This window comes from Ixodes scapularis, unplaced genomic scaffold (genome assembly GCF_016920785.2).
Source record: "Ixodes scapularis isolate PalLabHiFi unplaced genomic scaffold, ASM1692078v2 PGA_scaffold5__190_contigs__length_132052651, whole genome shotgun sequence".
Lineage (NCBI taxonomy): Eukaryota > Metazoa > Arthropoda > Arachnida > Ixodida > Ixodidae > Ixodes > Ixodes scapularis.
The window spans coordinates 106985540-106997541 of record NW_024609880.1 but is presented as its reverse complement, the minus strand read 5'-3'; the positions used below and the strand labels follow the sequence as shown (position 1 = coordinate 106997541).

Sequence of the window (12002 nt, the reverse complement as noted above, 5' to 3'; positions counted from 1 at the left end):
GGAACATTGTGTTTGATCGCTGTGGTTTAGCCGCAAAAATGTACCACAGGCAAACCGTGCAACCGAGGGGGGGTCTCTGTCTGCCGCACGTTCTGTGCACGAGGCTAAGCAGATTTAATGTGCAGTGTGAGCATTGTAATGACTTGTTTTCTTTGGTACTTGTCTTTTTGCAGAAAGCGATACAAGAGGTCAGCCTCATGCCGGAGAAAATACTCACCTCTCACTGCTACTACTCCGGGAAAGTCGGAGTGCTTCACGTACGTAGTAGACATTGGCTCGTCGAGTGCCGGGTTCCAAAACGTTGACCTGGTGATATTCGAGGTCAACAATATTGTTTAGGTATACGTACAACACCTTTGGAAGCTTGTTCCATATTTTTGGCGTCTTTCGCATTTGGTTTGCTGTAATTTTAGGGAAGGTTTCGTTGGTGACGGCTGTTACCGCCCCAACTGGGAAGTTGTTAGGTTGAGGACGGCTGCCTGTTGCATCGCTATAACATCACTGTTGTCACTGGCAAGACGAGAACAGCACTGCATTGTTTACAGGTGCCTGGCCCCCAATGCACACTCGTCGCATACTGGGGCCCAGTACACCTGGATAGTTACGGCAGGAGTTTGAGGCTAGACTCTTACCGGCGTCCCTTCTAACCCTAACCGAGTGGACTGTGATTTCAATAGGCGCAGCCTGCGTAGGCGCAGCTTCAAACGCTGCTGGCGGCTAAATTCTCATCTTTTCTCGCTATATTTTGTGTTTCGTGGTACATGTATGTTCCCGAGGACATTGAGAAAGCATTGTGCCACACTTGAAAAAAAAAAAAAAAAAAAACTGTAAACTATTTTTGTTGGGTACGCGCGCAACAGAACGAATGCGACTGGAATGTATAGTTCTAGTTATTTGCTTTTTTCTTACGATAAGTTTTGATGGCGCCGCGGGATTCGCCGCATGTGAAACTGCAAAGCGCTTTGCTGTCAAAAATAAATTACAACAGAAGACGGCCGAAAGGCATGCATTTTTCAGGCTCACAATTAACGTGTTTACCGATGGACAGGGCACGGACATACAATTGAGGAAGTGTTAACATTCTAACAATATATCGTACATACCACACGATGCAGCGTTATCCAAAAAGAATTTATTTGAGGAAGATCTCAAATAACACAGTCGCAGTCGACGACAGTCACATCTTGACGATCGGACAGATTCCAAGATGGCTTCGTTTTGGTGCATGTTTTGGGGAGAGCGTCCTTTTTTCACAACTGCACCAAGGCAGAGAAACAAACGCGACTGACCCATTTCTCACCCCAACCCGGACAACTATTTTTGGAGATGACTGAGGATTCTATGCGGATTATCTCTGGGAGGGGGAGAACAATGTTCGCAAAATCGCGTCGAGGGTCGTTCGACGTCCTTCAGCCCCTTGAATGGCAAGCACTTCCCAGCCTTATTCCTCACAATGGAAGATAACAAAAAAAGTACAAAGCACGCATAAAAAAAAAATTAAGTGGAAAATTTCAAGAGGGGCGAGAAAACGTCGAATGCAAAACCGCAAAAATGTAGGTAGAGAACCGCGCTGAGCGTGTCTTCACAGTCCCAGAGAGTGGCAGAAAATTTCTAGCTGGTGTGCTGAGAGTCGCACCAGCCGCATCAGCAACATGGCAGCGGCCTACGAGCGTTTTTTGGAAAGGTGTATAGTCCCTCTACGAGATTTTAACCCATCACTCAAAATTTTTACAAAAGCTGCTTTGGGCTTAGTTTCGGTGGCCCGATCGCAGGCGTGCTTTGGCCGCTTCGATAGCGGGAACGGCTAGGGCATCCCGTCAGCGTCGGCCTCACTGCAGCTTTGTTCGTCCCAAGACAACCTACGTTACGAATGCGCCTGATGTCACGTGCTCTCCACTGGCTGCTCTCCGAGCGCTTGCCAGAGTGGGCTGTTTATAACGAAAAATGCAGCCATCAGGCTAAAAACACAAACATGCGATTATTATTTACGGATATTGTGGATCATATTCAGCCTATTCTTGAGCACAACGGGTAGATTTCAAATTTCGTTGAAGTATTCCTTTAAACTTTAGGGTCATACAACACATATAAAAGAAGTCTACCCCTGTGTGTTGATCTGTGTCCATTTCCAGGGGACACCTGTGCTGACCTTTCTGAAACTGCTGATTCAGCCTTCAGTTGTGACGGCCTTGAACTCTGAAGAAAAGTAAGATGCCTTAATTTCTGATTTTTATATATTTTATCCTCTAAAGTAGAATTGGATAACCCATTATACCGAACTTTTGCCTGCCTGGAATCTTACTTCTTCCATCTGCCTCTACATTTTTTTTTTTTTCAATACAAAATTATTTTTATTTTGCTTGTAGTGTTACTAAGTCTGGGCGCATGATGGGTCGATTGTTGAGTTACTACGACGCTTCACATGTCATAAGCAAGCAAAGCGTGACTACCTTACTTTTTTATAATAGCTCGATTTCTTTTAAGCATTTTTTTTTTTAATTAGGTGTTGAAGTACAGTTATAACCAAAGAAGTCTGACCTACAATAGTGAGCAAAATGTCTAAGACAACCAAGCTGCTTGGACATCAGACATTTCTCTCAGCACACTGGTGCAAAGTGGAGAAGCTTGACACCTGCACATTGTTACGAAGCAGTGAAGCTTCACACCAGAACGCTAGTGAAAAGCAGTGAAGCTTGACTCCAGAGCAGTGGTGCAAAGCACTGCAGCTTGGCAGAGGAAATTGGCAAATTCTGAAATCATTGTTTGTAATTTGGAGATATTTGAAAAACTTGGGTACTTCTAACGGTAGAGGTGCGCTGCCAATTGTGTCGAATAGCAACCAGGTTTTCAAAATTACTTAGGTTACGAATGTCTGCACACCTCTAGTTAAAAGCCCAACGTACAAGACTTTTTTACCGCCTCTGTGTGCTAAAAAATTGAAACCTCCCTTTTTTTTAAATTTCAAGTTGGGTGTCACATTATGGCGTGCGGTCTGTTTGCTGACATCTCCTTTCTTTGCAGGGTCGTGTCCCTATTCAAGACCCTGCTTTCCCTCGGTCTCAACGGTCCGTCGTGGCTCCACTTTGCCCACGCGACCATCACTCAGCTGGAAAAGTGCGCCTCTACAGACGGTTCCGCACCACCACCCTCTACGGAGCCTTCTTCCGAGGCCGTGTTGTCCGTGTCGTCTCAGTCTCTGGCTGCGACTTCAATGGCCGGACCTTTCTGGCTCGCCCTGGCGTCTGCGCTGGTCGTCTGCGTGCAGAATCGTCAGGAAGTGAACCAGGGAACCAACCAGGAGCCGGACTTTACGACAATGGTCGAGGCATTGGGCTTTCCCGCGACGCACGTCCTGCCCTTTGCATCTGCTCAGGTACGGACGGCTCTTGTCTTGATATTGTGGACACACTGCCATTGACCTTGATCTTGAGAGCCCATGGCTTAGAGGTGGGACCCTTCATTGCAAGAATGACATGCACAATCACTGTTTGGATGGTGTTCATTCTAGATGGTATTTCGCAAACACTGCCTCCCTCTGTTTTCGCTTGTAGCCATTTTGTACCCTTAGCCAGGTTGCCCATCTTGTACAAAGGATCAGCCAGCCTGCGATTTTTGGAGGATTAGTCGGCTACAAATATGAAAGAATTCCTGTTGTAGGGATAAAAGGAGAAGCTTTCCTTTTACCCGTTGTAACGTCCAGCACGCTCCAATTCGTCAAGCTTATAGTTTCGTGAGCCATTACATGTGCCGTCCCCTGTCGATCCGACCAATCCTGCCAGCAGTTGTTCCGGAGGTATTCTTCCAAGATGACGCGTCTTCATGAAAAGATGCCTTATCTTGTCTTTGTCCTTTATGTCGCTTTCCCTTTACCCCTGTACCTTACCAGCACGCTCCAATCCGACGATTCCTGTCGATGTGGCTGCCGCTCATATTGTTTTTACGTCTTCACCTATGTCCTTGCAGACGAAGAAAGCGGTACTAAGGAAGTGGGCCGAGCTGTACCAATGCTTCGCCTGCACCGCAGCCCTGGTGGAGAGCGCCACACCCAACAATGCATGTCACGAAGTTTGCCAGCTGCTGTACTCTCGCCTGACTCCAGCCCTCAAGGAGGTTAGCAATTGGAAGTGCGGCCCTCAGCATGAATAGCAAGCCACTGTGCTGCCAAAAATTATAATCCAGTTGCTGCTTCGCAAAAGGAGTGCGCACAACTTTCACCTAGAGAATCGACACAAAAAGTATAAAACAAAGTTCATTCTTCCCTCGACTTCTGCCAGCAGTTAGAAAATGGTTGGATGGATGAGTTCATATGGTCAAACTCTTCTAATCGGGTGGCAGCTAGTGCAGTCTAGCCAGTGGTTCTGACCAATCGCATTACTGCCATTAAATGTGTATCCTTCTTTTTGAGCAGGATTGTACAACCGGCAGCCCGTGAGACAATAACATGCTGCCCCCCGGCATGTCATAAAAAATGCCCCCCCCCACCCCACACCACACCACACCACACCACCAAAGCGCACACTTCAGGACTAGAGATATGTTTGGTTGCAAACCCGGTATAATAATTGGACATATTAACTCAGAACTATACTCCGCGACAACTTTTCTTGGCAATGCAGTGGAAGGTACAGGCCCGCGTCCCCTCTCCCCTTTTGAGTGTACGCAGGCTCTCCTCCTCCCCCATTTCCAGGGAGAGGAGGAGAGCCCGAGCACACTCAAAATGGGAGAGGGGACGCGGCCGTGTACCTTCCACTGCATTGCCAAGAAAAGTTGTCGCGGAGTATAGATCAAGAGATTTTCCAGATAAAGTTAGCTGATGGGTTGATTTTCAAATAAACAATAAGCTGAAGAATGCATTTTTTTGCACCGAAAGACTGTTTCAAGTTTTTCGGTGACCTTACTGAATTAAAATTTTCAAATTTAGGATGTCTCGCAGCAGCCTCAATCAAAGTTTTGCTACAGTACATATATATCTGGGAACAAACTTTTTCAAGAGGGGGATCACGAAGTCAAACGTGGGTCTTATGAATGACAGATGAGCACCTCAAAAATGTTTTGCAACTCTCAGTTAAGAGTTTTAATGTAAATGTTTGCACCTTGACAAGTAATTTCGAGCAGAACACCAAAAATCTTATAGTACTGGGAGGGGTCTCAGCAATCTTACATTACATGTGCCTGGATCAGCAGGACAACTTTGTATATCACTTTGAGTATATGGTGTTTTTGTTATCTTTCTATTTTTATAAGCCGATTCCGCCCGCCCCATTTCCGTTTTTTCGTCAAGCCCGAATTGTCTCCTTTTGCAGCAATTTGGCCCGCTACAACAAAAGGTTGCCAACCCCTGTCTTAGAGGGAGGTGTGGAAGTCCATGCGCTGTAGTAGGACGCAACTCGTTTTTTCTGAGGTATTTCGGTTTTCTGATGGAAATAAATGTTGCTCTATTTTCTGCAGGACTTGAACTATCTGGACACCTTTTGCAACATCCTCTTGATCGTCGGAGAGCACCTGCCATCGTCCATCGGCAAGAATATCGGTGGGTGTTTGCTTTTACAGCGTCAGCTTTTCTGCGCTTGTTGTACTGAGTGACTTTTCGGTTGGCGAAATCGAACAGAGCATGTGCACGTTCATTGCAGATGGCTTTGGCGCCGGGTAAGGGCGAGTACAGTGGTGATACGCTCACTTTTTTGCCAATAATAGTCGTGGCTGAAAAATGGCGTGTTTAGCCAGTTGCAATTGCGCTGGAGGTCATGTGATCTCGCTCCTCGCCACCTCCTTTTTCTCGCCTTTAGTCTCCCATTCCCTCGGCGCTTTAAGCCTTTATGTGCAATAATGGGGCAACTGAAGCATACGCCGGAGCAAGTGGTGGCTGCTCGACTGCGTAAATGCGCCCTTGAGAGAGAACGTCGTCAGTGGGTGGTTGTGGACAGTCTCACCGTGGGTGTTAATTTGGAACGCATTTGACGTCCAGATTCTGCTGTGCGTGATCTTGCCAGGCTAGTACAGCAAAGGGGCAACTTTATCAACTTACAGATGAGTTTTTTTTATTAACCGCTTGGCTGGTGCTCTCACGCTAGTACGGGTTAGCTCTGCTAAACTGGATGAACTGCACCTGCCAAGAACAATGCAGCGGGTCTACACAAACAAGTTCTAGTTGTGTTCACACCAGAGCGAACATGGGCCTATTTTATCGCCGTCATAATCTAGGCAGGTTTCACACTTTGTTTTTGTGCGTGTGTGAGCTGAGTGACGTCAGCTATATAGCTGGTTTACACATTTGTTTCATGAGTAGACCAGAGTATTCTGGAACGCTCCTGATTTTCGTATATAACTATCCTGCAACCTCTCATCCTATGTGCAAGATAAAATCTATGCGGCATCTATGAAAAACGGTTGCTTTTAGCATGGCCAGAGGTATTTCGAGGCAACGGTAGAGAATGACTCGTAAAAACTGAGAACACATACAGTCTTCCTAGTTATGATGAAATCGCTTTTTTCGAATTATCGCTTTTATTGAAGCTCAACGTGGTCCTGACCGAAATGCACGCATTTAGAACCAGAATATTCTAGGTGTATAGGCGGCTGATCACTCTTATTAAGAAGGCCCCGGTGCCGAAAACATGCAAATCTATGCGGAGGCGTGCGGAGACCCTTGCTTTCCCTTTCCCTTCTTCATTGAGGCAAATGGCAAACTGGGAAAACAGCAAACAAGCGACGGATGGCAGAACATGCAGAGCACTGCTTTTGTTGTTGATGTGGCAATGCAAGAGCTGAAGGCGGCACCGGGGCGCTGCAGGCACTGCTCTGCTCCCCACTTGCAAGATCCGCCGATGCGGTGACGCGGGCGGGGAGCGGCGTTCATGTTAACATGCTACTTACGGTGCCCGCAAAATCAGACCAAGGGATCGATGGAGCTTGGAGGAAAAAGGCCCACACGTGCGCGGTGCATTGTGTGGGAGAGGGGGAGTGTTTACAGGAAGTTGCTTAGTTCTGCGAGATTGAAAAAAGTGGCCGTTCCAAGTTCGAAATCGTCAAAGAATTCGACGTTCCGGCACTGGCTGTTCGGTACTGTCAACCATTTTGCTGAACAAGCAAGGCTTATTGGACAGGATTGAGAAGAAAGCGCCCACGACCTGAAGAGTAAAGATCAGCAACTGCTTTGCGCACGTTGGATTTTCTTTCAAGTGCATGCTTGCCGAGTCGGTGCATGATTTCCCAGAGGAGCATGTTTTCAAACACACTACAGGAGTGTCTGAAAACGTGTTGGCGAAGCTACCGAGGATCACTTTGATTCGTTCGCGCTTGTCGATGCAGACTTTCCATTGTTGTTTCTGCCACGGATGCTGCGATCGTAGACCTTGCGTGCGGCCAGGGTAAACACAAAGCGACGTCGAAGAGGCACCGTGGAAAACTCCGACAACTGCGGAGACGCAAAACATCCTACGGCTGCTTCGAAGCAAAGTGGAGTGCAGCGGTGGTGAGAGTGCTCTTGCGGTGCCTGGAGCTTTTCGAGGAGCACTGATGCCGTGATAAAATTATCGGGAACTCCACTTACCGTAAAATTCCGAGCAAGTGCCCCCCTGCACGCAAGTCAAAATTACCTGCAAAGGGGGGGGGGGGGGGGGGGGGGGGGCGCTATCCCAGAACGGCACCAAAAATCAAGATGGCGACGACAAAAGTTTCTTGTGCGGGAAAACGAAAAGAAAAAAAAAAAGCGCAGTGCACACGGATTTAATATTTTATTTATCTCTGAGAACATAGACTTTATTAGACCGAAGATTTGTCACTGCAATGCGGTGTCATTGCCACCAAAAGACTCCTCAGAGTCTGATGCAAGAAAAAAAATGACCGCATCTCCACGTGGTGAATGATGTTGATTGGGGCGAAGCTCTGGTGGTGCTTATGATACTGATTTTGTTCATACGTAGTGCTGATGGTGCTGATTTCGTTTTCGTCAATGTCAGAAAGAGAATGTGTGGTATGGAACGTGGTTATATACGCATTTGAGCATTTGATCCAGCGCCGTCTTGTCTCTAAACGTTTAGCCAATGCATGCAAAGTTTAACGCGATTATATATACGCATTTGACCGCAGCGCCTTCTCCTGTATAGACGTTGAGCGGCTACATGCAACGTTTCATCCATGACATCCCCAGCTCTTGAGTTACTACCACATCTCAGAGCCCCCGCAGTCGTGGCCGAGTGGTTAAGGCGATGGACTAGAAATTCATTAGGGTCTCCTCGCACAGGTTCGAATCCTGTCGACTGTGCAAACATTTTTTTTCTTTTTTTAAGAAGACAGATGGGATGGCAATCGATGTGAGCACGGACGCCGGACGGACAAGACGAGACCCTAAGGAGCTTCGCCCTTAAAAGTTCGCAGCATTCCGCAATGTTTCTCAACTGCATGCCGATGGCTATTTTGACAGCCTCTCAGAAAAATGTTGGTTTTTATGGCTCATTCTGCACTTATTTCGCTCTCCAGGTATTCAAAGAGTGCATCTTCCACGTATTCACTGAACACCGGTGCGCCGTTACTTAGCTTTCGTCAAAGTTTGGCTTTCCCGTAGTTTGGCTGTAGCAAATTGTCAAAACTATTGTCCCATCCCCGTATCCGGTCGATCTTGATACGTCGAGACGTCTGGTGTACGTTTTTCCCGTTTTCACAATGCCAATGGATGACCTCGATTTTTTTTTCCACTGTGTAAGAATGCATAGCCGACCTGACACCTCCAAAACAAAGCGACAATGGCGCGTAGCGACCGGGCTGATCGGGCTGCAAAGTAGGATTGGATTGGATTGGATTCTTGGACTGAACTTCGCAGGCCAGTGTTGCCTGGGCGCGGTCAGCACGTGGTGCATGATTCGGGTGCATAGCGGGGAGAGGAGCGCTTTCCTGGAACGGCACGGAAATGTGAAATTAGCAGTGAAGTTGGGGGGCTCTTGTTTGGGTGGGGGGCACTTGCTCAGAATTTTACGGTAATAATTTTTTACTCTAAAGTTTCCGCTTGTTGTTCATAACCGAGGTTTGTTTGATTAAGTATACAGTCAAAGTGTGCTGCAGTGTTCCCGTCCACCTTCAAGGCTGCTGGCTCAGTATTTTTGCCTCTGTCGCTTTTATCAAATTAGGGTTATATTGAATTACGCTTACAGAGGATTACTGTACGTTGATTGGAGGTGTTCTAAGTCTACTCAATAAATGGCGCCAGTGTGGTTTCTCATCGTAAGAGAGCACAAGAGGTTTTAGTGTACTTGGTCGTAACCAGTGGCAAGTGCGTGAGTCAGCCATTTTGCGCATTTCGTGCTGCTGCAGGAGGTGGCAGTCCTGGCCTTTCCAATTGGGGCCAGCGCCCCAGTGGCCAGCTGCCTATGGGGAACCTGCACTGGTTCTGCAGGCTGGTGGGCTGGGTCCTCGAAGCTTGCCATGCCGAGCACTCCAAGCACATCACAGAGACTGTTCTGCATCCAAAGGTGAGAGGTGCCTCTGCTTTCATCTTCTAACGCAGAATTGCAATGTTACCCAAGCTAACTCTGATTTAGCTTCGAAAAGAAAGTGAAACATACCGGAGTCGAGGAAAGAGGATTTACCGTATATACTCGCGTATAAGCCACACTTTTTAATTTTTTTTCATCCGCTCGCATGCAAGTAATACACAAGTAAAGCTAAAAAAAAATGTCATTTATTTGTCTATTTAGTAGGGGTGTGCGAATACCGAATAGTAGCTTTTGAATCGAATACCGAATCGAATCAAGAAAAAAAACTCAAATATCGAATTGAATATCGAATAGTGATTTTATTTGTAGGAATTTTTCAAAGTGTGCTGCGATTGCGATTATTATATGTGCAGAGTACGCGCCTGGTGCAGAATATACGTCTTGTACAAAACAAAAATCAAAATGTAAAAAAGTTCCGGTGAAAAAAAAAAAAAAAAAGCAGTTGCTGTTGAACATTGGGCACTAAAGATCCAATTTTATGGTGCAAACATAATCTATCTACCCTAAACGTCACAAAAAAAAAAAAAGTTACAGCCACGCATGCCTTTTTTTCTTTTTAAAAACACAACCTAACACCGCAACTTTTTTTTTTTTTAAGTATTTGTATATCTCAGAAAAGGGGCGTTTTGCGATTGTTGGTCTCCATTTTAAGGAAAAAAAATGGCACCTGGGATTTGATTTCACATAAATAAATAGACAGGTGTTAAATCTGAGTAAACAGCAACGACATAAACTGGCTTAAACAATATAATCTAAAGTAAGAAAAAAAAAAATGTGGTTAGGTGGCACAAGGCACCGTCCAGCTGCCGCTACGCATCCATTTTTCCGTTTATCTATCCTGTTTTAGAGAGCCTCGATTTAAAAGAGGGAGCAACCGAAACTGAAACCACAAAGACGGCTCCATCGCAGATTGATCGTGAATGTGCATGTGTTGCGTTGTCGCTTGGAAAGAAAGCGAACAAACAAGAGCGACGATGCCTGCCCTGCCTGCCCGAACCCGACCGACGCTTTCGCCTTTTCGGCACCTTCTCGCAGTTCGTCATTCAAACGCGGCTATCGAGCTGTTGGAAACCCTCTCTAATCTAGGCACACTATTTTTCCGTTCCGTTTCTTCCGCGCCAAGCCTAATTCTTTTCACGAGTTAAGCCCCTCTTTTCAAATTGAAGTGCCGATGTAAAACACACTTGCCGCACTTGCAGAAATCGGCTACTGTACCACTGCACGATCACAGAAAGAAAACCAATGTTACCACGTCGGCGAAACCAACCAAGTTGTCGTTCTGATTCGAAATCAGAATTTGCGGTTCCAAAAGAATGACGCCGAAAACTCGGTTGGTTTCGCTGGCGTGGTAACGTTGGTTTTCTTTCTGTGATTGTGCAGTGGTGCAGTAGACGATTTTTTGCGAGTGCGGCAAGTGTGTTTTACATCGGCGCTTCAATTTGAAACGAGGAGTTTTACTCGTGAAAAGAATTAGGCTTGGCGCGGAATTCCGACTTCCCAACAATTCCTCTCTGGAAGCGGCAACGGGATGTTTCAGTTGTGATTCAAGGGTAGATTGTGTCATGATCGTGAGTAAATCTTCGTGCTACAAAGTTTGTGGCGTTCGTTACTTTTCTGTTTTCTAACCTGTGCGTTAGAGTTTTGTGGAATGGTAGGACCAAGAGGTGTTTCTCGCATGATCTGTCTAACATCACGGCGCTTACATCGGGAGAAAAAACTGCTTTTTTGTTTGCTCCGCGCCCACCGCGCGTCTTTGGCCGAATATATTGAATATTCGAGTAACCGAATACTAGGAATTTGATTCGCGAATCGAATTATTCGGCAACTTTTTATTCGATTTGAATTTGTATATTCGAGTATTCGCACACCCCTACTATTTAGTACCGTATTTGCACAAATATAACTCATGTTTTTTTCGAAATTACGTGCTCCAAAACGCACCTCGCATTATATTCGGAATCGAGTTCAGCCACGAGGCGCGCGAGTCTGGAGAAAGCCTGAGGAGAAAGCCATCCCTCCGGCTCAATGCAAAATATTCGGTGGGAAAAGAAGTGGGTGTGTGGAAGGTAATTTATTAGCTATTGGGCCACGTGAAGGGGCGAATAGAAAACATAAAAAAGCATTTTTATTGCTTTTGTGTTTGTACAACGCGTGCACGCCGCAGAAACTCAGCGCGCGCGCCCGCCATGCGGGAATGCGGGCAATGGCCAATTCGAGCCAAGCCAAGCCGGGCCAAGTAAAGTCAACACAAGCCAAGCTAAAACTGGCCAAGACGCAATCGTGCAACACGAGGCATTTGTTTATGCAGAGGAACCAGAACAAGAAGTGTGATCCTGTATCGGATTCAGCACTCTTTTTTCTGCCTGCGCATTGTTTAGTTTCTGCTCCAGAGTGATCTGGTGTTTGTGTGTTGGTGCTTCTGCTTCATGCCTTGTTTGGCTGCCGAGGGGCTCGCACGGAAGAAAAAGGAACTACCAGACAAGCAGGTGCCGTGCTGCTGCTTATCCGCGTAGT

General features: G+C 46.4%; 1 protein-coding gene across 3 annotated transcripts in view; it reads left to right on the top strand.

The window, feature by feature from the left end:
• Positions 1 to 12002, top strand: part of LOC8038100 (telomere-associated protein RIF1) — a 94178-nt gene that overhangs the window by 22295 nt on the left and 59881 nt on the right. For all 3 annotated transcript variants that reach the window (XM_029966961.3, XM_029966960.3, XM_029966962.4), the window contains exons 14-19: positions 174 to 257; positions 2133 to 2206; positions 3022 to 3373; positions 3964 to 4110; positions 5449 to 5530; positions 9307 to 9464. In XM_029966961.3, the coding sequence (XP_029822821.2) occupies positions 174 to 257; positions 2133 to 2206; positions 3022 to 3373; positions 3964 to 4110; positions 5449 to 5530; positions 9307 to 9464 (897 nt within the window). The remainder of the gene's footprint in view (positions 1 to 173; positions 258 to 2132; positions 2207 to 3021; positions 3374 to 3963; positions 4111 to 5448; positions 5531 to 9306; positions 9465 to 12002) is intronic.